The 27,829-nt window shown below is 41.8% G+C and overlaps 1 protein-coding gene across 1 annotated transcript in view; it reads right to left on the bottom strand.

Moving 5' to 3' along the window:
- Nucleotides 1–10,832: 10,832 nt before the first annotated feature.
- PPM1H (protein phosphatase, Mg2+/Mn2+ dependent 1H) overlaps nt 10,833–27,829 on the bottom strand; it is a 131,414-nt gene continuing 114,417 nt past the window's right edge. The window contains exons 9-10 of the mRNA XM_071423520.1: nt 22,269–22,420; nt 10,833–15,700 (exon numbers count right to left, since the gene is read on the bottom strand). Coding sequence (XP_071279621.1) covers nt 15,553–15,700; nt 22,269–22,420 — 300 coding nt within the window. The 3' untranslated portion in view covers nt 10,833–15,552. The remainder of the gene's footprint in view (nt 15,701–22,268; nt 22,421–27,829) is intronic.

Raw genomic sequence — 27,829 nt, 5'->3', positions numbered from 1 at the left:
AAGCTTGTTCTGCTTTATAATGTAATTTCGCTTGCTTTTTTATATTAATTGCTTTGCTATGGCTGAGCACCTGTAACCTGACTTTTTAAGAAAATAAGGTTTATGTGATTGTGCTAATATCCACTAATCTTTCCTTATGAACCTTGAATTCATTGGCCTATTTAATCAAAATTTGACCAACAGGAGGAAAAACTAGAAATGTTAAGTTTCTGAAAAAATTATGCCTTTAGCTAAACAACTTCATAAGGAAGAGAGCCTGCTAGTGGAGGCTGTCTCATCAGAGCTCAGTCTCATCAGTTACATTAAAATCCACATGAGGACATCATCCTATAGGCCCAACTCCAGAGTAAATGGCAGTGTAAGAAAAACACAGGAAACTCTAGAACTTTTAGAACTTTGTTAAACTAGTGGCATACACACATGAATCATTCTTGGTCCCAGTTTTAAAGGACTACTGAGCATCCCCAGCTAAGTATCTACAGAAGGCGTGCTAAAAACTAGCATAGGATTTCTCAGCAGTGGCACAGGATCAACATATATTCAAACAGTCTCTTTTAAAAATAAAAATTCTGCTGTTAGGAGAAAGGAGAATATATTGAGAACAAGACTGTTTCATGGCAGTTCTATTATGAAGTGCAATTTTTAAGAACATAGGGTAATTACTTTGAAGTTATGACTTTGCAAATTTTATTCTTCTGAGTAATTTCTTGAAAGCCTGCTTTTCTACCTGTGCCTATCAGTGCAGATGACAGAAGGTGATGCAACACCAGCCACAAGAAATGACTATGAATGCAATGATGGTAGCAATAGTAACAGTACAGATGAAACATGTTTCCACTAAAGGCTGAGATTTAAGTTAAATAACTCTGACTGTATTTACCACTGATGATAATGAGCAATTTAGTTCCTTTCCATAGGAAAGCAGCTGAAAGCAGGAAATACAGCATTCAGCATTTTTCTGTTACACAAATACATTCCTTCTTCTCATCTACAAGACTGTTTTTATGCCTAACTTCACATATATTCTGTGCCACTTTTACACCTGTCAGTAATAGCTGTAATCCAACAGATAGTTCTTTGAATATGAGGTGGAGTCAGCACCTTTGGCCTAAAGGTAAGCAAGGGTGATCATGCATCTTTGATCTCACAAACCCTCACTTGCTAGTCCCCAGCCAGTTGTGTACTGCAGTGTCATGCATTTGCACACAAGCAACTCATGATTTATATTCTCCCTATCAAAACTCCTGGCGACCCCTCCTCTCACAGGTCTATGGAGGCAACAAAGGTGCCAGTGTGGGAGTAAAAATGGAGCTTTACAAAGGATTTTCCTTGTGGTCCTGGAGCTTTAAAACTCTACTTGGAGGCTTTCTCTTACCTCTGCATTTATAAGCAATATGCTGTACGCCTGACTGATAATTAACAGCATTTTTTTTTGAAGACCAAATCAGGACGGAAGTTTCTGGGCCTGATCCTTTCTCTAGGAGATCTCAAATCATGTTAAAACTTCTGCAAAGGTAAACAACCCCCCACCCCACCGCTGTCCTAACTCAGTTCCATGAGCTTATTTCCAGCAATGTTCTTCGCATGGAAGGGAATATGAGCACAATATTCACTTCAGCTGCCAGAGTTAGCTCTAGTCCTTCGTGCGCAGAGCAGCGTAACCCCAGCCTGTTGTCCCAGGCAGATTGGATTTGGGTTTCTGTGGCTCTTCTGCTGCCAGTGCTCTGCCTGCTGTGGTGGTGGCTGGTGTCCTACAGTGGCATTTGCCCGTGCCTGTGTCCCTGCAGTGTTGGGTGGGCTCACGCTGGGCCCATGTCCCCACAGTGAGGGGGTCACCGAGCGCACACGCGCTTCCTTGCCCCAAACCCTTCCTTGTGCCCGTGGTCCTGCACACACCACCACATGCAGTGCTGTGCTTTTAGCTCATGACTTTAATTCTCACACATAGGTTATGCATTTCTGTGGGAAGAGTACTTGGCTGTAAGGTGTGCAGTGTTTTGACTGGAGCATTGCAAAGAGGTGCCCCTGAAATCCATCCTGTTTATGCTGTGCACTCCTTAAGCCGAACCAGGCTTTTCCTGGTCATGCCACATAATCTGAGCCCAGCAAACCCCCAAGCTGTGTCCTTTCTTAACCTGTGGGTACTTGCAAGAGACTTGCAGCAGCAGTTTTTGTTGTGTTTTGTTTGCAACTATATAAGAGCGGCTTTAATCACAGCCTTGGGCAGTCAGAGATTTCCTTCTAGTGTTTTCCAAGAGAAGTCTGCTTATGGTCTTTGTTGTTGGATCACAAGCAGGAGTGGGAGTGGGTTGATCCAGAGCTGGGGAGGTCAAGTGGCATCAAAGGAAGGGAATGACTCTTTCCGTGTCTTAATGGTAAACACATTGGCACTTGAGCACATTTGTCTGCAGATCGCTCTTGCAGTAATTAAAGACACCTTTTCATGAAAACGGTTCTTAAAAGTTCAAAGAAATGAAGGAGGACAATGTGTAAAAGAGCACCTTGTAGGGCTCATCAGTTATTAGCATTTTTTTCAAAGGTTCTGTCCTCTCACATTGTCTGTCTCTTGTTAAGCAGAAATATTTTTGTGAATGCAGTAACTGAGATTTTTTTCTTAACCAAAAAAAACAACAGCCCAAGTGAATCTGTATATTCTAGATTCTAGTCCTGGGCTGCTAGTGCTTCAGCAGTAAACAAGTCACATCATAGTTTTGATCCTGAGATGCCAATTAAGCCTTCCTTAAGAATATTAAACAAGAGAAGTCTGAGATGAACAGTACTCCAGAATATCATGTGGACTCTAGCCCCTAAGAGAGAATATCCTTTAGGTTGTTGTTTTTGTGATGAAAAATAATTGTGCTTTTAAAGTAACCTGTAACATTCATTTACATTTTTATGCCATCGTGTCAAGGATTGGAATAAGTCCGTGGTAAATTAAGGGATAGGAAAAAAAAGACAAACCATTTGCTAAGAAGCAGTCTTTTCTTCCAAAGTGTTTGTGACATCTGTGCTGTTGAGGATAGTTATTTGTAATTTTCCAGAAGAAAATTTGAACTCATCCAGAATGGGATTTAAGTGGGAAGAAATACATAGCATTATTTTGGGATGGACAAAGATGCAGGTCAGTACTCTGGAGGTTTATTTTATTTTTTAGGAGACTTTTGTCATGGGTAAAAACAGTGTGAGGAAACATTTTACTGTGCTACTCATTGATTATTTTTTTTCCCTGTAGATTTGAATTTAGGTAAAGAAGTAATACTGCACATAATTTATAAAATTCTCCTGAAGTATTTATAGCGTGCTATAGGGAACAACACAAGATTGATGGCAATCACAAGATGGAAAGAAGATGCTCAAGCTGACATAAAACCTTCTGTATTCTTCAAACATGGGCTTCAGCTTTGTTTTATTTGTATGGGATTTGAGGCTTGGCTGTATGGGTACCATTGGTCCCTCAAGCCTTTTAGTGAGATTTATAGCTGTTTGTGCATGTATTCTTAATCTCTTGACAATGTGTATAAGATTTTGGTGGAAGCTTTACATAGATCATAATTTATTCTATTGTCCTAGTCTTTTCACTTCTTAAAATTACTGTTATTTTATATTTTGAAAGTCTGAAATATTTTTTTCTGTTTTTTCCCGTGTTGTATGGAGATTAAGTGGACTTAGGTCAGATAGCATGTCACTGGGACAGCAGAATGACTATAAGCATTTATCCCCCATGGATGAAATCCCAACCTGCAGCATTTCTGTCTCTCACCTTGGAAAGTCGATTACTGAGATCTTTGTAGATGGGCTTTAAAGCTGGGCATAATCCAGTGGTGAGTGAAATGCAGAGCCATACAAATCAGTGACATTTAACCCCACCACACGTCAGTCCAGGTGGCAAGAGAAATTGGTAAGAACTGTTTCCAGCCCATTTTCCTGGTTAGCACTCCTTATCACACACCTCCTGTGTGATCTCTGTGCAGGTGCACACACTTGTGCAAACACACTTTATTCTGTATTCAAATTTTCTAGTTCAGGCAAACTTTTAAAGCACTTGAATTTCTTTTCATGCTCCTCTTAAAAACAGTTGTTATTTCTGGAGAGACAGTAGTCACCTTTCCCTTTGCCTTTCATCCTTTCTCCTCTTATTTGTATGAAGAAATTCTATCACTCAGTTGTGACATTTCAGTGGTGGATGCTACACCCATTTTAACCGAAAGCATATTCTTCTGAAATAAAACCTAAATATATTTACTTGTCAACAGATATGCTCTATAACTTCCATAAAGAGGACTGATTTATAAAAATAATAAAATATGTGAAGCGTTGAGGTGTTTCTGAAATCTGCCCTTAAAAAGAGCAAGAGCCAGCAATCCCTTGTGCCAACCTCTTTTATCTCTTGCAAAGCTATTTCTCATTTACTGTTATGCTTAACAATTCCATTTCACAGTGTGCTTTAGATTCCCAACAACAGAAAAAAAAATTACTTAAGAAAAAGCAACTTGCAAATCCAAGACCAGGCATCTGTTTCTGCACAGTTCTAAACGAAGCCTTACAATTTCTTAACTAATGAGAATCTTTTCCATGTGGAATAAATCCTTAGTTCTTAGCAGCATTAGTAATGCTAAAAAAAAAAAAGTCTTTAAAATGGTTCAGTTGCCTACTGCCTTTGACTGTCTCAATAAGACATTGAAACAGACCTTCTGCTCTAAATTAATAAAGCCAATCGCAGCCACACAAAGCCCAGAATGACCGATCATTCTTCTGGTGTCCTCACTATCTTTACTGAGGTCAGATAAATCACTTTCGAGCTGTTAAATCAATGATCATAAATTAGGGCTCTGTTTTTACAGCACCTTGTGGGAAATTCTCATGGTTAAATTAATCTAACAGCTGCAGCAATGAGCACCTCCCACAAGATCATGTCAAAAGTTCTCCCCCCATACACCACCTTTTTTTAAAAAGGGGAAAAAGGACTGAATTATTTGTTTTTACCTAGCACACAAAATGGAATCCCTCCGTCTATCCCTGCTAATTCGTGTTTCAATTGTACCCAGCTGTTTAAATTGCACTGTGCAGAGATTGCCTTGATCCCCAGGTGCTGGTACTCCATCTGTGCTGTTCTGAGAGACTATTTACAGCCGAGGTTAGGCCAGTGATTGCTGGGATGGAAAACTCATTTCTCAGCCTGGCTTTTATTTACACTCTTATTAAAGATCCTTTCACTCATGTTGGAATGGCAGCTAGTGGCTGCAGTAAGCGCTTGGCACTGAGCCAAGCAGGGAAATTACCATGTTGATGAAAGATAGCCTGCTTCCATTTTAACCTTTCACTGTTCCCCCCTTTCCATCTATATTTGCATGAAGAAGGATGATTATTGAAAGAGATAGGAGGACAAAGGGATGAGAGAATCCTTGTCAACTAAGCTTTTCAAGGGATAAACCAATGGTTTGTGACCAATTTTGAAAAATCTTTACTGCCTTATTAATTTCCTACTCCTTTCTCTTAATTGCTATTAGAGTTTGTTTTCACATGAAGCAACAGAGCTGCTCATGCTCTGCTCACATCCTTCCCCTGTGAACATGACCCTAGGTATGTCTGCAATGTTGAGGTTTCTACTTCATGCCCCATGCAGGTCACACAGAGCCACAGCAACACCCTCAAAGCATTTTTTCTCCTACAAATATGCCTCCTGGAAATGAATCACCTCCTTGGGAGCAAGCAGCTCATTGCATACAGCAGCATGTTCTGTTACTGGGGAGGGCAAGGGGAGAGTGTCTGGGGAAGGCTGGCAGGCAATCATCACATTATGGCCCTAGATGCATTTAAAATAAAAAACAATAACTATTTCTCCAGAAACCTCAGCACATTTGTTTTTAAGAGCAACACTGAATTGGTGAATAGCAACACAATCCACCTCAGCTGTTGCAAGACAACAAGCAATATTGTTAAGTACCAACTATAGCCCAGTACAACAAGGAGACCCTCAAAACTTCGAGTCTCTCTTCCAAGCTCTATTTGTGAGGCAGACCCTGACCTGAAGAGCAGAAGCTGTGCTAGTTCTTGACTGCAGGTAAAACCATGCTTTTGTCTCTTTGCCTGTTTCCAGAGCAGAAAGAGAGACAAGTCCTTCTATTTTCCATTTTCCTGAGTGGAGGAGCAGTGACACTGCTGAGAGGTTTACAAGAGTTGGTGTTCATGCTCTTGAGCCTTGTTTTAGGTGGCGTGCAAATAGAAGCATTCATCTCCTAGCTCAACAGAAAAAGAAAAAAAGGGAAAAGGGAAAAAGGAAAAGGAAAAGGAAAAAAACAAGAAAGGAGGTTATACCCTGAGAGATTTATCCCTTTACTTAGGTATTCATCTGCTCTTTAGCCATTGCTCAACCTTGAAGATCCTCACAAGATGTAGGCTCAACTCATCACCAGTAGGCTTGCTCTACCAGGATACATTAAGAAAAAATTTCAGGCCTTGGTTTTATAAAAACTGTACAAAATAGAATAAATTACCAGGAGCCTGCTGGTTGTCCAGTGCAGGTGCTTCACTGGCCCAAGCTGTCTGACAGCCATTGTCTGCTGCATTCCCAGTACGTGTGGAGAGATGCAGCTTTTCAGTACAAGACAGCTGTGGAATCCTCCAAAGAACAAACAAAACTGAGTTGTTCAATTTTTAAAACTCAATTTTGTCTCCATTGAGTATGAGGTGCCTGGAGAAGTGGGTGTCTTATTAGCTGCTGCTTAAAGTTAGTTATTAATTTTTCCTATATTTCCATATACATATATGTACATATATGTGTGTGTATGTGTATAACTACATATATATAATTATGTATGTTCAGTTTTTATTTCTACAAAAGCTTATTTATTAGAACTCTGTCTGTGGCATATAGCTCAGGACTCCAGGTTTGTTGGGTGTGTTTTTCCCATTTTCTAATTGACTGAGTACCCAAGTCCTCGGCTACCAGCTTTCCTAATGAAGCCAGCACCTGAAGGGAAACCTTGCAGGAGCAGTAGCAAAAAAGAATGACTGGGAAATTTTTTATAACAATAAATATTTTTCTTTTTTTCCCTTTTTTTTTTCTTTTTTTTTTTTTTTTTGGCACTAAACAAAGGTTCACTAAAACACCATTCTTAAAAAATGTAACCACAGTAGGATTTACCATCTCAGCATTGTGATTTATATTTTTCCCATTCACAAAATACTTATATGTCTGGACATGAAACTGAGTTTGAAGGTTGTGTTTTGATCCTTGTCTGGTTCATTTAAACTGCTTTATGCTGGTGCTCAGGCAGAGAAGGAGTAAGAATGATGTTCCAGATCTTTTAACATATTCCAAATTCCCAGATGTAAAATTCAATTGCATGAGTCCTGGCAAAAATCAAGCTCTAAAAGGGGGCACAAAGACCAAAAAAGTAAATTTATTTTTTGAATTGGGAGCATAGTGAACACAATCCTCAGAAAATACAGCATAAGAATTTTGTATTAGGAGCTTGTTCATGGAGTACCTTGATCTCAGCTAGATGAGATGCAGTTGACATTTGGCAGACAAAGCTCTAGGGAAAGCTGGCGGATGTTAAGAAATAAGACATTTGGTGCAATTAGCTGTGGTACCAACCCAGGAATGAAAGTAAACAGGCACAACATGGGGACAAGAGGATTTTTCAGAATTAAGGCCTAAACAGCTCATGGCTCCAGGAATCCCCTGCTCTTTGTACATTCCTTGGCAATTCCCTCTTTAAATAACTGATTTGTCTGCTTCTAGATCCTGGATAACTGCGACTGGGTTTGGCTTCTCGCTGTCTCCCCTTGCCCATCCCAGAATGTGCTGTGATACTGCACTGTAAACAGCTGCCTCAGCCCACATCTGCCACAAAGGGCTGCAGGATTAAAAATTAAACTAATACACATTTAAGAGATCTGGGTGGGCAGGGTCAGTGTAAATTCTGAACAGACTGAAATGACTGCAGGGCTGTCAGCTGCTTTTACATCCTTGAGCTTTATTGAATATTATACTGGGCAGAGAAATGGTCTCTCTTTAGGAACAGTTTGTGCTATTTCATAAGGTGACTGCCTAGTAATTTGTCTTCCACAGTAACTCTCATGGGAAAGCAGGATCTTTCCTTGTAGTTTTACTCATGGATATCTTGCAGACTTTCCATATTCTTAAGTCTTACCCTTTTAAAGCAAAAATAGCAAAATTTCAGGTTTCTTTGCTTAGTCCCCAGAAAGCTGTAGCAATTACAGAAATGCACAATGACTATCATATGAGAAGCTAAATGCTCCACCTGAGCTTGCATGACAGCCTTTGGATTTTCCAGACAGCCCTTCATTTGCCAAAGAGGAGTAGTTTTCCTGGAGAATAACTGAGCCAAAGAACTGGGGTAACAATGGTCAAAAAGTTGAGCCTTCTAAAACCGACCTAAAGACCATTAAAGTTTCCCCTTTCAAACTGGAGGATTAAAATATTACAGGCATGTAAGCACTAATTTAGAGGTAATGAGCAATATTAGAATAATGAAGAAGCCATTTCCCCTTCTGTGAGTCTTCCCTTTAGGCAGCAGCATCCCTGCATTGCTGGTGATGCTCTTGCTGTCAGCACCTGCAGGAAGCAAGTGGTGGGAGGAGGTGGATGGCCAGGGATTCAGTGGCTCATCTCAAACAACAGTCAACTACTCCAAAATATTTTAAATCTGAGAGGGGCACAGTAAGGAGAGGAAAGGAAGGAAAAATACCACCCCATAGCATAAATAAACCCAGAAGATGCTCTGTTGGAGTCCAGTCTGTTGGGAAAGTCCTTGAATTACCACAGACGAGCAGAACCAACAGACTTGTAAATCCAGGGATGACTGAGAAGCTCACAGCAAACACCAGAAAACACCATTACAGCTGTTGTTTGCCATCTTGACAGAGGAACACTGTGAGGGATTGATTCCTGTCGCTTGAGGGAATAAATGCTTGTGGTCAGGATGAGGGATACTTTGACTCTTTAGAGGCTGAGAAATTATTCACTAAAACACATAAGAACATAATTCTAGTATTAGATGGCCTCAAATTCATGAAGGTTGAGAGATCTTATCTATCTACACATCTAAATAATCAGTCTTAAATTAGCTACAGTAAATATCTAATTATTTCTTCTGCTATAGCCACCTCCCTCTTCCCTTAACATTTTGTGACAGAGTGTTGTGGACTATTGCTACAGCTTCAAATTTATGATTAATTATTCTTAAGTTATTAAGAGTCTCCAACTAATGGGTCTTTATCTACCTGTAGACACATTTTGTCTACCTCCATCAAACTCCTTTGTAACAATCTCACCCTCAAAGCACCATTTCCCCTGAAATTGTTTTTACATCCCCAAAAAGTTATGGCATCCTTTGTTTTGCAAAATGGAGGATTTTTTAAAACAACCTTCATCCTTCCTCTTAACAAGAACAGGATGTGAAAAAGCCTTGACTGATATAAGCCTTCCTGGAAAGCATGAGAGAAAGTCCAGAATCAGTAAAAGCCACTGTGTAAACGCATAAAGAAGTCAACTTTCTGTGAAAGTACATTGCTCTACCAGCATACATTAAGAAGAAACTGGTTTTACAGAAACTGTACAAAATACAATAAATTACTGGGATTGTTCCCTTATGCCACTTTAGTTAACTGGGCACATTCAGTAGAATACATGAATGGATTATTTGGCAAAGCACTTGACTTATTGCCTACATGAATTACAGAAACTGATGTCCAAATTTTAAGAGTTGTGTGAATCACCTAAAAAAAATTAAAATAAGAAGCCTTACTTGATCTACAAACTTATAGAATTTATGGCATAGGAAATGCAAAAGGATGATGTGGAATAAGGTCCTTTAGGTTCAGTTGGTGTGCAACAGTTCCCTGTCACTGCATGCTACCAGCACTTATTATTCAGCTGACACAAGCAAGCCAGGCAAAGCTGTGCTGAAGTTTTATTTGCACAGCAATTTTAAACTTGACACTGAGGTCAGACTGCAGTAATAAACTGTAGGACTTAAGGGAAGAGTAGTGAAGCAAGAGTGAGAGAAAGTAACACATTGCCTCTCTCTGCACTCTCCACTGTGCTCAGTGGATAATACAATGGGCAGGTGCAGCATTTAAAAACCACAGTAGCACTAGAACAGATGTTTTCAGTGCTCTTCCACTAACCATGAGGTGAAACAGGAAGCAGGAGAACCACTTGTGCTACAATGCAATATTTCAAAATATAATGAGTAGGTACATGCCCAGCTCTCATTGTCTTGCTGGCAACCCACTGCCCATGGCTGTGCTGGCACAGGGCAAGGCGGGTGCCAGTTCCTGCACCTTCAGTACCTGAAAAAGCACCTTTGGTTACTCAAAAACCCTGAGAGCTTGCTTCAGTGTAACCCCCAAATTCACCCTTACTCGAACATAAACTCAGAGCAGAGTTTAAGACAGTGATTCCTAAGGAACTGAGGATGAGGGAAAACTTCCTCCAACTATGCTGTCACTTCCAAAATTACATCCAATGCCTCAGAGAGCTGGTACTGGATCACTTTGCACAGCTCTTCACTGAGTCAGAACATGGCAACTGGCAGTCTGAGTGATGAATCGTGATCTGATGGCAGCACAAAGCTCTCACAGCAACCCCACAGCTGAACTCTTCCAGATCAACCCATCCACTAATCCACCTCAAAGGAATTTACTTCCCTAACTCAAGAGTCAGACCTTTTGTCAGTGAGTCATCAATTCCCTTGTAAAGCAGTGTGCTACTTGTCCGAATTGCACAATTAGTAATTCACATAAAGAGACTCAGGGAATGTTCATGACAAAGGCAGAATAAAAATGACTATACATCTAGATGGATTATATAATATATAATTTAAAATTTTATTTTAAAACTTTGCACATACACTTCTTCAGTATCCTCCTCTTTTGTTCATTGCACTGAAAAGTTTCAAAAAACACAAAATATATCCCTTTACTAAACATTTTTTGTTCTTAGGTTACAAAAAGATTAACATTTCACAGTCACAAAGCAGAAGTACATTGGTCCAAAACATCTTCCTCCAGCAGGTCCTTCCTTTCTTCAGGACATATAAACCCTAGACAGTTGTACAGATCTCAAGATATTAAGTGAGATGCCCATTGAAGGAAAGATAAATGTGGCAGGTATTAAAAAAATCAAAATTAGACACCTATGAAAGAACATCAACAGCAATGGATTAAAAAAAAAGAGGAAAACAGAATGAGCATGGAGGTGTAGAAGGGCATCCTCCTTCAAGTACATTACAGGTAGAAATACAGCAGCACAGTCACAGCATCATTTAGTCACTCTCTCTATGACAGCCACATCACTGAGTCTTCATCTAGGACACATGGAGGAAAACTACTTACATACCTAAAATGTCTGAGAGGAACAACAGTTTCACACAGTTTGCCATTCATGTTTGATAGAAAAATGCTGAAAGTATTAGTACATAAAATGTAAAATAAAAGGAAAACACCAAGGCTGGAAGAAATACAGCAGATTTTCTTGAAGCATGTAGTGTTCTTTATAAACCTAGAAGAAGTTCAGAGCCAAAATCAAGAGCAGTTCTTCAGAAACATCCTGGAGGGACAGAGCTGACAGTACCTCACAAAACTTCTTGTCATATTTCTACACAGAAGTAACTGCAAATGGAAATCCACTATTAACAGCAGATTCTGACCATTTTTCATTTAGTCTGTTAGCCCTGTTGTTTCTTAGAATGTATTAAAAAAAAAAAAATCTCCAGTGTGAGGCCACTAAACAGCAGCCCTCTCAGACAATACACTTTTGTGTTCATGAAGGAAGCATTATTGTCTTAATGCACCAAAAAATGATTGTGTGTTACATAATCTGGTGTAAATTAAATTTCTAACCACCTTCTTAATAAAATTAAATAAAGAAAATTTTAGCCTGTAGTGCAAGAGAAAAACATCTGAAATGGCTGTTCTACTTTCTGCAAGAGTATTTCTGGGAGAATGGAAATTTGAGTTTCTAGAAATGGGACTGGACTCGGCAGCAGAAGACAGTGCAGCTAACAGAACTCCTTTACTGGCACCTTTCCTTGCCATTATCCAAGAAGGGACAAGAATTTGCCCAACTTTCTAAGCACAGGCAAGGCAGAGCACTGTGTGCAATAGCAATATGAATGCAGATGTAACTGAGACTGAGGTTCCTTGCTGCTGAGGCTGTAGCAGTTTTGGATGCTGAGGGAACTTGACTGTCAAAAAGCCAGAGCACTGCCAGCATCAGGCAGTAGCTAAGATGACATGCCAGGGATCTAAAATTTGGACTTAGTGCCTAACTTGCTCCAGTTTGAGGACACAAGTGTCTTCTCCTAACTTAGGAGCCTCACTGAGCCCTAGAGCAGCTGCAAGTCTGAACATGGCAGTAGCCATCCTGCATCTGAAAAATGGCTTTGTGCACCAGGAATCCTCCCTGCCATCAGTCTTTCCTAATACTGTGTAATGCAAAGTAATTCAGCCTTTAAAGGGAATTGGAAGTGCTTTTAATTATTCTTGCTTCTCTTCAATAAGAATACCTCCCCAATAAATGACTTCTGCCTTCTGTTTCTGTGAGCCTTAAGTGTTTATATGTATTAATACCATGCCTTGAAGCAGAGCACCAGACCCCAGCTCAGGTATGCAAGAACCTCCTACTGAAAGCAGGTAAAAGTGAAAGCCCAAGTACTAATGCATGGATCAGAGATGTGCCAGACACTCCAGGGAGGCAAGCACCTAAATATGGAACAGGTACTTTCCAAAAAAGCAAAACAAAAAGCGTCACGGCATAGTTTCAGTCATATACATCTGAGTATAAAATCTTTTATTAAAGTTCTCAGAATCATTAATTGATACTAGTTGTTGATACTGTATTTCTGGCCTTTCTGGGAGAGGGGCTGACAATGAACATAACTCAATCTGGGCCCAGCTGCTGCAGAGAAGCTCCTGACTGAGGGCAATGCCTCAGATGAACAACAAACACTGTGCAGGCTGATTCACCAGCACAACAGATCATGCTCTGAGAAGTCACCTGCCAGTTTGCTCCCACCAAGACATGCAGTCTGCTAACCCATCTCTTCAGGGGCACATTTAAAAACACCCCTGAATGAGAAGGTGCCTTTTCCATTGCCATTGAAATGTCACTTTCAAATTTTGGCAAACGCTACACTGGAAATCTATTTCCATCACATTGGTGGAACTCAGTGGTTTTATAGCAACTGGTATGTGTGTTGACACCATGTTACCAAATGAAGACCAACAGTGCATCAACACTGAAATATTTGACCTGGGCTTGTAGTTGGTACCAGCAAGCACCAGCGTCTTTGCTGTTTGCTTTGTCAGCACTGATTTGTCAAAGAGGATCTGAATTGCTAGAGGACTGCACAATTGCATTTGTGAGGAGACAACAGGAGTTACACAGAGCATGAAAAGCATGTTTATAAGTTTATTAGGCCGAAAAGAAAGTGCAAGAGAAGATCTCTTGCTTAAACTTTAAAACGTATGAGGGGCCATGTGAAAAATACTGTAGACTCCAAGCCTCTCTTTTCACCCAGATGCACACAGAAAAAAAGGTAAAGAGACAAAAAGTCAGGAAAAAAGCACAAAAAGACATAATCAGATATGCCATTGATTTATGCTGAAGCTCTAGAATGTAAAACATCCATGTTCTGTACAGCTTTATCACATGAGGCACTGGGGAACTCATAGAACAGTTTTCAGGCCAGAATCACGCAGCTTGCTGCAATGTTTGAGCTGCTCCACTCTCCACATTGCCTGCTTTCATCCTGAAACTCTTCTGGGTCTAGAGATTTGCAGCAAGAGTAGTTTAAATCCACCAAACTGTACTTCCAGATGCAGTCAAGTCCAGCATCTGGGCAGCTGCACTGCACTTGGGCTGTGCTGTGTTTCCACAGCACATCATAAATTACAGAACTGGCAAGCACTGGGCCACACCTGCTCAGGAGAAAGCCTGCAAAGGGCACAGCATCTCCTTCTCTTTTGGAAAGGCCACAACGTTTGTGAGCTCCCTAGTCAATGCCCTACAGTGATGTCAGCTCCCTGTCTTTGTTCTTACTGAAGAAGTACAAACCAGATGAACAGCTCCACACCAATGTGGTCTGGGCACAAATCAGGTGGAAGCTGGTTCTCCAGCCAATATACCTGCCTGTATGCTAGAACTTTCTGATTTTGTTTTCTCTTTAATTCCTGTCAGTGAAGTAAGAGAGCCTGCCTGCGTGGACTAGGCAGCCAGGTTACACTGCAGACTTGCTCACTTGTTTCTCTCATGGACTGCTGCTTTCATGTCAAAAATGTTTACACAGATTTTCTTTATTTGAATTATCACTGCTAAGAAAAGAGCTGAAGCAAGTCAAGGGCTTGTATCTACCACAGTCATCTTGTGATCCTTGAGTAGGGTTGAGTCCAATTCTCAATGCCAAGAGGACAGAAAGTTTTAAGCTGTCCCTTTCTGATCACCGCAGTCAAGCAGGCGAAGGTGTACTGAATAATAAATGAGGCAGGAAGAACTGAAACATCTTTGAAATAGATCACTATCTGTGTATCCAAATTGCTCATGAGAACAATACCACTACTCCAAATAGAAGTCCAACTGAAAACACACTCAGGAGCCCAAACAAATTTACTAAATCTCAACTGATGGAAAAATATTATGGTCAGGGATCCTTTCAACAGGATAAAGCAGGCAGAACCACTCAATGAATGTAAATCTCTGATCCCAAAGAAACCCCAGCCTCCAGGTAAACATCACAAAAAGCTGAGTTTGCATGCTCTGTATAATCATGGTATACACACAACAAGAAATCTTGACAAGTAACTCCTTACCCCAGAATAAATTCTGCCATACAGGACTGTGACCTATTTCTCCTGGAAAACTTTGCAGGTGACTGCTTTTAGCTGCAGTAAACAGGCATAGTTACACTGAAACCAATTTCAGTTTTCCTACTAAAATACAGGAGGTATAGTCTACTGAAGAAGAGACAGGAGAGGAAAATGGGGGCTCAAAGGATTACACAAGTTTGAAGTTGCCCATAGATAAATCATGAATACAACTTCCTGAAAGAAAACTCTTGAGTCTCATATATGTATATCTATATTCTTAAATGAGATGTGACCCAAGCCCCTTCTGAATATTTGGGGGTAGATTTCAGGAGCCTCCTTGGCTTCTGATACCCACTTCTACTTTCACAACTGAAATGGCTCTTCCAAGCTACATGGTAAACTGAGAAAAAAATTAATTCCCCACCCCACCTAGAGGGATGACAGAATTCATAATATGCTAGCAGCATTTAAATCCCATTCCTGTTAAGCACCAAAACCACTTCTGTAGGGAAATTGGAATCTTAAGGGTTATCTTTAATCATATACAGTATATGTGCAGAACCCTACCTTTTGGGCAGAAAAACACCCTCCAGCATTAGTTTTGACTAGATTACATCAACTGGAAGTGTCCTGGTCAGACCACCAAAAACCTCTTGTCTCTTACAGGCCCTTCCCAAAAAGATCCCCGTCCTGTAGCCACTCTTGGTGCTCCTTTCAGGACTGCTTGTTGCCGTGGATCAGAGGGATGACGTAGACGGAGATGTCGTCCCCGGAGCCCAGCCTGTCGTTGGATATCCGCCAGCCCCGGTCCTTCAGCACGCCCCGCGCCCGCATCACCAGGTCCTGCGCCGCCAGCGTGTACCTGCGGAGAAGGCACAGTGCAGCCAGGGAGGGTGCTCTCCGTGAGCACACTGGGCTTGCACAGCCTGCTGCCTGCCAGATTTGATGGTGTGACCCACCAAGACATGCTTCCCAGTGTTTTAGAAGCAGGCAGGAGAAGCACAAACCATGGCATATGCACAAAGCAACTCCTTCCAGTTCAGTGACAGCTCCCGAGTAAGAATGTAAAGCTATTTGACAGGCACCACTTGATCAAAAGTCACTGGCTGTTCCAAGTGCCTGGCTTCACCCATCTTCAGAAAAATATTAAACATGCTTGCCTTAACAAATTGGCTTTCTAGTAGCAGTCTGAAAAATTGAGGACCCCAATAACACTACTTGTTGAAAACTACAGACTTGTTCACTGACACCCATGAAGGTAAACATGGCTCAACTATTTCAGAAATGAGCTATAACGAAGAAAGCAATTTGAAAGCAAGTAATAGAGCATAAAAATAAAATCCAAATTTCACTTTAGGACTAACTTGTCTGTTTTCTTGACCATAGGAATGACTTTTAAATATCTTTTATTCTGAAACTGGAAAAGGAAACTTACAGTTAATATGATCAGATTAACAGAGTCCCACAGTTCTTTCACATTTATGAGTTCAGTGAAAACTGCATGAATGTGAGTGGTCAAGTGCTTAATTTAGTGAAATACCAAGTTTCACACTGCTTCAAAACTTCCAGCCTGTGCTGGGCTGAGTGGCATTGGATTTATGGGAGTTATTTTTCTGTCCTGAAAAACTACCACATGCTGCTTGGGAGCAGAAGGGTGCCAGAGTCCAAAAGGTGCATAGACAGTGCTCTCATGTTCTCCCTTACTGCTTTACCTGCTGTTACTACATCAACACATCTGTGTACTCACTTAGAAGTTTCCTCTGAAAGAAATCTCATTATGGGTGAACAGCTACTGTCATGTGTTTTACTTTGTCAGCCCAACACCTGGCCAAGAGGTTTTGAATTTGATTGGGTGGAGGCAAGCTTCTCTGTGATTTGATAGTTAAAATTAACTGAATAGTTTAAAGAGTGACAAGAAAAAAAACCAGTCTGCATGGTTTTTATTAAAAGTGTAAGTATCAACCTCCAGGATGATGCAGGGCTCTATGAAGGCAGACACACAGGCCTCCAGAACTAAAGCACACCTCTGCGTTTCCAAAACAAGAAAGGACAAGAAGGGTTTGCATTTCAATACCTTCTAGGGAGGATCCTTGACCAGAAATTATCTGCCTAGATCTCATCTGTAGAAAGGGAAAGAACAATATCTCTGTTGATCAGAAGCACTGTGTGTGTGAGTTTAGGTTTATCAATTACCCAGGATTCTTCTAACCTTCGAACTTTTCACCGTAGAATTCCTTATTAAGTTGTAATTTCCATCATAGAGACTTTACTCAGTCTCTAGGGATAAAAGAAGAAAAAAAAACCCAGTCATGTTTTGTGCCTAGAGTTTTGATGCCTTCAACTCCGAGGACTCCTTTGAATCAAGAGTTGATATATTTGCTCTACTAGAAAGATTTCTTCAATGCAAATGAACCAACGCTTGACTACTCAAAAGGTTTGATGACAAATTCAAGTAATGTTGTACAGCTGCAATGCACCCACTGTTCCTGATGGTACTGAGGGATAAAATTTCCAGGCCTCACTAGTTTTGACAAATGGATTACTTTAGCAGTAAAAGAAGGGCCCAAAGATATAAAATCTAACACACACGCTTGCATACACACATGCTCTGAGATCAGTCTGTGCCACAACCTCGAGCTAGAACATCAGGATGTAAGAAGAAGCACTGCCCTTACTGTCCCAATGCAACATGAAACTCTCTTTTCTAAGGGAAAAAACCCAAACATACATACTTGCACTCCTCAGTTCTCAAATCAGATGCAGGGATAAGGAACAAAAGGACTCCACGTGGCAAGCAAGAAACTGAAATATTTATTCACAGCACATTGGAATAGGATCCCAATATTACCGGGTGGAACGTGCCTGGGCTTTTCTGGCCCTTGCTGCTTGACCAGAGGCAGCAACTGTGGTGTTTTCACCTCAGAGACACCCCTGGCTGGCTGGATGTTGCAGCTGGCACTTGGAACAAGTCCAGGCAAGCAGGAATTCAGTTTTTACCTCTAATGGGAAGGCTTTAGGCGAGGTGAAGAGGAAAAGGAGACTGATTCTGCCGGAGGGTTAATCCAGAGTTTTATTCCATGGTCACAGATCTCCAAATCTTGGTAACAGCTCCAACAGAATCCTGACCACACGGTCTCAGTGTCTTTTTAAGCCCAGGGAAAGGGGGAGGGGAAGGGGTAGGTGTGCCACCAACCAGGTGGAAGGGGGGAAGGCTCAGGGGACAATGACACCTGGACTGGCCAATGACCCCAGGGCTGAGGGGCATCTTTTGAACTTCACCAATCACACGATGCCCTTGCTGGAATGTTAAGATTGACGGACAGCACTCAGCAAGGGGGCAAGGGAGAGGGGAAGGGAGAGGTTGGCACACCTTGGAAACTGGGATAGCTAAAACAGGATATTATTGCTTCACACTGCATGTCTGATGCTGAGTGAATTTTGGCAAGAACATATTTCCCAAAGATTTCTCAGCTATTGTCAGAATTTAAGAAAGAAACACCCATCATTCTGCAAGAAAACTTTGCCTTCCTGCTTTTTCTAATTAACAAGGACTCTCCACATCTAAGAAGTACAAAGGAGTGAGTATTGCTTTTGATTGTATTTGGCTTTTGCTGCTGAATGTTTGGAGAGGGGAAGATAAAAAAAGGAATTTTAATAAACACGAAATTCTCTTGTGGACAAACTGTGAAATACTCAAGAAAACCAGCACAATGAAGCAAAGAAAAAAGGAACAGGTGAAGGCAGAAGTGAAGTAAAGTATTCCTCTCCTGTGTAGAGCTGAATTGAAGCAAAGCTGTTCAACTTGGCACTAGAAGAGATAGGGTGAGTCTCTTGTACCTGCAGATGAATAGTAGCTGCAGTCCATTACTGAATGTTTTATTCTTCAGTGCTATGAAATTGGGATTCAGCTGTCGAGATAGCATTAGAGAACTGCTGAAGTAGTTTTAAAGTATCCACTTCCTCCTAATGAATAGCCTTGCTGGAATACAACTTTTGTGTTTTAAGAATAAATATATGGAGGTTTTTTTCTTATGCCAAAGCTTTCTGTATTGATCAGTAAAAGTACTGAAGGAGAAATGGTGACAGTGGGGGAATCGTGCTGCCGTCTGAGCAGCTTCTTATCTCCTCACACCCAGCAGAGGTGGAGGAGCTCCTCAGCATCCTCATAAATCTCTAGTGAGAGGGAAAACAAGGGGACAAGAAATGACAAAAAGAAGGATGAGAAGTAAAAGATTCCCAAGGTCAGGGGTAAATGTACATATATGCAGCTGAAGGAAGTTGGCAAAGAGTCACAGTTCTCCATCTTCATACCTTTTCAGAGAGCTGATGTATGGACAGCAGCAGTGGCACTGCCACCTGTCCTTTGCTAGGAGCCAAGTAATGCTCATCTGCCACAAGACCCAGAAGAAATGAGCTGGCCAAGAAATCCAGCTCCATTCCAGCCTCTTCACTCCATCACCGCCCTCACACAGGAACTGTTCTCTAAACAAATGAGTGCCCAAATCCCCTGAGGCTGTGTCTGCATGGCTGGATGAAGAGAGACCTGAGGACTTTGCTCTCGCTGCACTTGGAGACATCCAGGCACATGCTATGTTTGACAGAATTCAGAAATGTTTTTTATGTGGGCAACAAATACTCACAGTAAGTACCACCAGGAGAGAGTCCCAAGAGCATTGCTGAGGGCTGTAAGCTCTTATCCATCAGGCTATAAAGTGACTTCTAATTCAAGTGGGAGGGATATTGGTCCCGCAAGGAGCTAATTATGTAACAGATAAGTACTCTGCAGCTCTAAAATCTTCTCTAGGCTTTTTCTTTCCTCTTTTCTTTTCTAATATGCTGCTGTCAGGAAATAAGTAGGCTATTGGGTCAGGTGGATCCAGAGGCTGTTCCACAGGTTGGTTCTCCTGAAGACCATAGCATTGCCAAACCCAGGGTGCAAGTCTCTTACATTCTGACAAGTTTTCTACATCCCTAGAGATATTACATTTTCAGCTGATCACCTCACCACAGATTATGTCACTGCACCCATCACAGAACCTGACATTTTCTGGGATAACATTTCCTTTAAACATAACATTTATAATACAGCAAAGGAGATTTTTCTGTCACTGACTAGTGAGAGGAATGAATGCAGCTCCACAGCTTGAGCTGGAATGCTACAGTAAATTCATTAGTTATACCTCATTTAGACCACTGTGAAATAATTACATAGAACCTCTCACACAGTACTTAAAAACCTTTAAATATTCTTTACAACCAAGCAGCAAGAGCAATTCCACAAAGGTAATTTTCATAAATATCACTGTAAACAATATGAGGGACTGCTCTAATTACCTTTTGCATGCTGCCATGAGAAATGTCCTGCCATCACTATCTGTAAGCCTCTAAACAATCTGGCACAAAGTTGCTTAAAAGAACAAATTTATTTACAATTCAGATGTCCATTCAAAGACCAGTAGGTCAAACAGCAATAAATATGTTTGTTCTAAGTTATAAACAGCAGGCTTAGCTCTGGAATGTGTGGTACTCATGCTGGCACAAACAGTGACTAATCCCCCACAATTACTAAACCAGTAGGAGAAAATCTAAATCAAAACAAAGAAAATACAATTTTCCTTTAGTGTCTCTCATTGCTCTGAGTGTTCTATAATGGATGAAATAACTCACCTAAAAAGTTAAAAAGGTTGAAGAATCCAGCTTCCTACAGCCTGCAGCAATCATGGTGACCATCACCATCAGCTTAGTAAAGACCAAAAGGAACAAAAGAGCCGCAACACACCCTGACTATATTCTCAACAGATGGGACTGGTGAGGATGGAAGGCAGGGCCAGCCTTTCCCAAATACTAGAAGAGAATGGAGACGGAGCAGGACAGAGGTGTTGCATGTTACCAGGTGCCTCTGCAAGAATCTCAAGGGTGAAGGAATGAGAACAAAAGCACCATAGCTTTTCTGAATGGTGTTAGGGAATAACTGAAAGTCGACTGGATAGGTCATCTCCTCCTTCCTTAAATTAATGGCACATCTGCATTGCATTCTGCCCGATACCCTGGAAGTGCCCTTAGCTGATCCTGTCTGATCTCCTCCCAGAGAGAGGGCAGACACAGATGCATGTCTGCTGAAGTAGGGATGGCCTGGGGCTGTCATTCATACCACACCTCATCTTTGGCATAAGGAGATGGGCAAAGTCAAAATATTGTAGTTGCAGCTTCATGATAATCATCAGTCATCCATTCTCCTGATAATTGCAGCAAAACCTGTTTTTGCATTCCATATTTTTGAGTGTCAGAGCAAGAAAATACTGCTGTTGAGTTATTTTGAAGGTGTTCTCCCTTTAAAACCCAAGTCACTGTCAAGGTGTCCATACCCAGTTATCTTATCTGTTGATGAACAGGGCTGATCCTGTGAAGATGACCACTTAGAAATATGACAAACAGCAAGCATTTTGAAATGGGTCTTAGCTGTTTCTGAAACTCCACTTTTCACAGACCAACTGGGGATGTGTAAAATCTCTCTTTCCTGCTCTCAGCCAAGGGTGAGGGCAGAACAAAGTGGTAGATGGCCCTAAATTCACTAGCAACACACACTTCCCTTCCTGAACAGTGCCTAAGAACAAATAACGCTCTTTCCACTTTCACAGTCCCTTTTACAAACGAGAGACTTCTGATCTCTGGCATAATGTTTTAATTCACAGTGACACTGAACTCAGTAGCAGACAAACCTATGGACAAACTCAAGGCAGAAAGCCTCTAGTTGGTTGTTTGGGAACTTGTTTGTTCACATGATGGTATGTTTTAAGGACAGAAACTGATAATCTAAGATGTGATAGATAGAAAAAGGAAGAGCATGAGGTAGCTTAAAATGATGAAATGAAGCAGGATCTAATTAAATGAAATACAAGTCAGACTTTCCACCTGTTTTGTCACCACACCTATCCTGCACTGAGCATCCTCTATGGAAGGTGGTTTAAAGGTCACACCATGACTAGGAATGAGTGGGACCCACAGTGTGCAGTATTTATGTACATATACAGTGAGAGAGAGGGAGATGTTGAGGATGTCCTCCTTCTGAAAAACAATCTTTAGTGTTACGGGATTGTCCAGGTGAGAGACTTGTTGCCATGTTCTTCCAAGACCCCAGCCTCCTACAGTTTTCACAGGACCTCATATAGCAAACAAAGTGGATCCCATTCTGTATGTAGGGTATTGTGATCCCACACCTACTCCTTTGAAGGCAGGCGTTTCTGAGTTATAATAGGGCCCCTGCTCCAGCTGCTCACATTTGCTGTAGAGGCTCCATCCAATCTATAAAATGTCTTCTTGTAAGTGTTGCATATTTCCCAAATGTTATTCATATCATACTTTCTACGAAAACATCTTACAAGAAAGTGCTCTTCTATGGAGAAGCTAGAAAATGGAGGATGAGCACGAACCTGTGGGGATCATCAGGGTCACAGTTCGGTAGAAAGTTAGTGACAGCTTCTGCCACTTCTTCATTTAACAGCACATCCCAGAGTCCGTCAGTAGCTAGGATCAGGACATCATCTGGCCCATGCTCATACTGCAGGAGGTCATAGACTCGCACCTAAAAGAAAAAACCCAAGGCACATTCATGAAGGAGGCGATTGTCAGACCTGTTTGTGAAACATTGCTGAGTTTGGCTGTGAGTTTATCAGGTGCAGCCAGGGCACTGACATAACCTCCCATGGCACTGGTGGAGCCTGTCTCAGTGCAGCCCTCCCTGCTGCAGCTCAGCATGGCTCAGGTGCTAACCCAGACGGGATGGATCAAGTGTTCCAAACCAGGCTCTAAGGCTCTCTGCTGTCTGATGCCAGAAGCACTTGAAGCCTCCCCCACCCGGCAGCCTGGCTTCAGTGCATGCGGCTCCTCCCTATCATTGGCAGGACTAGTCATATGGAAGCTGAATAATTTATTTGATGAATTTTTGATATTTTCTAATAAAATATTCACAAATAATTGTTTTCACTATTTGTCCTGATCCATTTAAGCCTGCCAGATTGCATGTTTGGAAATGCCTGTGTGACAGCCGGCATTGCATTCCCTTTTCTAAACCTGAGGCAGCTGCTGCACTCGAATTTGGCCTGAGCAAGTGAGTGGTTCCATGAAATGCAGAAAAACTGCTCAGTCACATGTATCTGTAAGGATTTCAGCAGCTACAGACCGATTCAGGATCTGCACAAAAGTGAAGCTTATTTGCACTATTAAAAATACCCGCTGACTTCAATTTGTCTGTCTGCAACCCTAGTCAGGCTGATCACTGCTGGCACCTCTTCACACCCTGCCTTTTAAAACAACTTCCACCATCCTCTTCCCAGAGAGGCTGAGAGTGGTGGAGGCAGTCACAGTGGGGGTTGCTGCAGGGCCATCAGCTGAGCCAGAATGCAAGCAAAGGTCATAGAAAGTGTTTTAAAACAAGCCTTTAGCTTGGTGTAACTCCCCTTCCTGCACATGCTCTACTCCAGCTGAGAAATGCCTGCAATTCCCAGGTTGTGATGGGGAGCCATTAGGAAGCACCCACAGAGCATTTTAATTACCACAGCAACAACCACAGTTTGAAAGAACTGTAACAACCACAGTAAGGCAGACAGGAGGGAAGGATCACCTATACTGAAATTCAGAAATGGTGCACCTCATCATGCACCCTGCTCCAGCCCTGGACTCCACTAACAGCAGTTAGTCAGGACAAGCACTGGGCATAAGAAAATATGAGCTGTTTTATTCTCCCTCATGGTGCACTCTCCCCTTAGGAGCCATGGAGCAGGCAATGCATATAAAATGCCTGGACCTTTTAATGTAATCACGCTTTTATGGGACTTCAACCAGTACCACAGAAAAAAAATAATTAAAAAATCACCTGGATCTGACTGCTAATCCTTACCAGTTCACCTTTCACTCTAAAGCACAAGAAGGTCATTTGTAAAATGTAACCTTCACTTCATTATCTAAGGTAGCAGCTGAATAAGGACTTTGGAGAGGATTAAATTCAAGGCAAGATACTCTCTTCATTAGAGCATATCTGCTTATTCAGACTTGAGTGGGAATATAGAAAAGACCCCTATATGCAGCACAGCTCTCATCTCAAGCTTATTGTACAGAAATCAGTAGCTGTCATAGTCCCTGTCTCTCAGGGAATTTATTTCAGAATTTATTTCAGCCTTAACAGCCCACAGTTGCAACTCAGAAATCACTGGGGTGTGGAGGCTGAGTTGGCCAACACAACCATCAATATACAGCACATGTCCTGGTCAGATCTCTTGGGGACCAGCAAATACTTGAGAAAGCATCACAGCTAATGCTCAGGGATCACTCAGCACCAGGCCCCTGGTAGGGCTAACCAAGCTTCAAACATCTGTGCTGGGAAAAGCACATCCCAACCGAGGCAAAAAACACATTACATCACAGGATCCATTTTTGCAGCTTCGGTGGGGAAGAAGGTGGAAAGCAAAACCATGCATCACTGATTGGAATCCTCCTGAAATCAACCATTTTGTCTGACTGAGGAGTGGCACTGGGATGGATGAGAAACTTTTCAAAGCTCCCTGCAGCCAGTCCATGAGCAACATCAAGAAGAGACCATTTTATCAAGAACATGTTTTGTTTTAGGGGAACAAGAAAAAAAAATGCATTCACTGATTTATTGTGTAATCTAGGAAGAAGGTAGGGTACTTTCCAAAAGGACAAGCTTTGTGAAGTGGGCACCTCCAGCAGAAAGGCATATGTTGAGAAGAAACTAGATGTCAGAAAAGACACAGAGGACAGTGAGGTGTTTGGCTAGTCCCCAGGCTAAGGAAAAGAGAGTACCAAGGTTACAGGGGACAAGCTTGGGGCAACTGATGTAAAATTGTTGCATATAAGGACCAGTAGGGCATGCAACAAAACATTCAATGAAATGCAGTTTTATCTGCCTTCCAGTTACCTTAAGTCCTTTCTTTGTGTCTTGCCTTGGATTTCTTAAATACAGTTGTAGGTTCCCCTAATATGTTGCTGACAAAAAAGTTAAGAGCTGTCCAGTCTATTGCAGGGTCAGGTTATGTTCACAGACTGCCTTGTCCAGGTGCAGAAAGTAACCAGCTCCTAACCCTTCATTCTTCTGCCAGCACCTTTGTTCTAGTTCTTTCTTGGGTCAGTGAGGGTCTCTTGCAGTAGCACCCAGTGCCTTCAGCTGGCTTGGAGCAGTGTGCCAGCAGAGCTCCTGGAGGCACACAGGCTGGGCAGCACCACCAGAGCACGTGGAATGGAAGCTCAGCCCAGCAGGGCTCACTGAACACCCACTCCACACACATCCCACGCTGTGCAGCACCCACAGCACACTCCACACTGTACAAAAAAGGTGACAGAGTATGATATGCCACAGTTTTGAAGTATGAGGAGACATCCAGGGAATTACCCAAGTGCCTGCAACAGGAATGAACTCACAGCCCTTTAAATCTTACATGAACAAAAGCAGTTCAATGATTGCAATGAAAATTACTATTTAATTTTTTTAGATTCCAAAGTAAACATTCCCAATGACTGCCTCCTTCCTGTAGCTGTATTTCAGAGAAGTAAAGAGTGAGGTTTAAGGAGAGTTCTGTCTGTGACACAAGTTTGTGCAAAGCTGTTCATACTGTAAAGCAGCATTGCAGAATCCTGCTCCTTCAGGTGACAGCTGGCTGGAAAATGACTGGCAGTCATTTTCCACCCAGTGCAGCACCCTTAACAAATTTCCTAACAATGCTATCTTGAATCTTTATATTCTTTTCCTTGTGAATTGCTGCTTCTGCAGCCAGACATTGCTGCAGAACAGAATTTGTGTCCTTGGCCTCCCATGATGTCCTGAGAGCCCTCTCAGCAACTCCCTCCAGCCTACCAATCCCTTTTGTGTGAAGAATGAGTTTCTCACTCATTTAAATTAATCTCTCTGGAATATCAGGGCAGCTCTGGAAGAAGCCAAGTTTGGTCACCATACTTCTCCCATCTGCTGATGTCTTATTGATGTAAAGTAGCTGACCTGTTAACTAGCTGAACCTGACAGCAGCAACCAGAAAATGTAAAAACTGTAAGGAACAAGCAGAAGAACCTCAGCAGCACAGCCAACCATCAAGCCACAGCAATATAAGGGTTACCCTTATATCCTACAGATAGAATAATACTACCTAACCTGACTAGTACTTACAGATCTGCTGACAGGTAACAGTGGATACACACCACCAGAGCCCATAGTCATACACATCTTTCTGAACGTGCATTATGCAGTTTGTCAAATAACGTCCTTCTTCAATCCAGGTACTTGTTTCTCATATTATATATTACCTACATGCAGTCAAGAGCACTGAGAAAACTGCTCTGGGCAAGCAATGAACAAACAGGTGGGCTGGTTTTTATTTACATTTCAAACAGATCCACCCACCAGACAAACCCAGCCTTTGGCTGCTGCGAAGGAGCATGGCAGCCCTGCGAAGGCGCTGTGCCTTGCTGGCCACGTTTGTTTTTAAGAGGCAGCCAAGGCGCGTCCCTGCGGCTGGAAAACCGCTCACAACAGCGACATGTGAGCCTGCAGCCACCTGAGGTGCTCCTCAGCAGCTGGCCTCAGGGAATTCCAGCTGAACAACAGCCTGCATTCACTCCCTGCACTATTGATCAACCCAGCTACTTCAATAAATTAAGCCCTTTCTTAATTGTATCCTCCCTTTTATGCACAGTGCTATCCAGTGCAGCTTTCCTGGCAAATGATGAGATCTTTCAATACCACTCTCCATGTAATTTATATGTAAATAATAAAAAGTGGGTCCCAACACTGCTCCCTGCAGCATTCACCAATTAATCTCCTTTTAGCTTTTTACTGCCACCCTTTCTTTCCTGCCTGTTAGCCTATTTCCAGTAGACTGTGCCAACTTTCCACTTTGTCTGTAGCTTCATATCTTTTATATTAATAACCCGTGATGCACAGCAGTTTCTCAAATGTTCTGAGGAATCAAAGTGCTCTCATGCAAGAGCATCAACCGTATTTTTTATTATTATTATTATTTTAATTCTCTTGTCAACATAACCTCAAGAACCTGAAGCCACTCAAGTGTGATGTTTGCTTCCTGAAGCCACTTTGACTCCCTTTGATTATACTGTGCTTCTTTATGTATTTGCTTTATTTGTTTATTGGGATGGTGTAATTCCTGAGGATTTCTCCAAAAGGCAGATATGAATCTAAAATGGTCTCCTTGGACATATTTGTGGAGTTGTCAGAAAAATTTTATGAACACTGGAATAACAAAAATTTTTCTTCATTACCTTCTTATCACTTACTCTGATGGCTGGCTTTGGGTTCCTTGCTGGCAAGGGCCAAATGCTGCCATCAGAGCCACATCTTTCCCCACCAAATAGCTGAGATGCCATTCAAAAAATTTCAGGATAAAATTCTGCCTTTCATCTGCAACAAGGCAGCTCTAAGTTTTGAAAAGCAGAACTTCCTGCTGAAAGCTTTCAAATTAACTGTTCCATTATGAAAAATAAATATTTAATTCCATGCCAGAGAGCCTCAGCCATGGCTTGCCTGCTTTGTGCTACTCCAGTTCATTATAAAAGGTGCAAATCTCTAGAGCTCACCAACCTGCAGAAGTCCTCCAAATCTGGTCTCATAACAGCTGAGCCAGTGAATACTGATTACATTTGTCAGTCTTGGCTGCATGACTTTTCCTCCCATAGCCTGGCACTCTGTCAAAGTATCATTTCACACCACCCTCAAATTACTATTATATGCCTATTTCTGGATGTAGTGTCAGGGATGTTTACCTTTCCTTGAGCTAAATTTTGGTGGATATGGCATACCAGAACTTTGTCACGCTGGAAATAAAATGTTCAGAAAACTCACCACACTGCCCCTTACTCGAGAAAGAACACTACAATTATGGCACAGAAATGGGAGCCAGAGGACTTGGATCTTCCCTCTGTCACGACTCACTCTGTGCCTTAATTTCCTGTGCCTCCCCTTTTCCAGGTC

The sequence above is a fragment of the Agelaius tricolor genome, unplaced genomic scaffold (genome assembly GCF_023055355.1).
Source record: "Agelaius tricolor isolate 1412-34295 unplaced genomic scaffold, bAgeTri1.0.p SCAF_3, whole genome shotgun sequence".
NCBI classification, from domain to species: domain Eukaryota; kingdom Metazoa; phylum Chordata; class Aves; order Passeriformes; family Icteridae; genus Agelaius; species Agelaius tricolor.
This window is presented reverse-complemented; position numbering and strand designations above follow the sequence as displayed.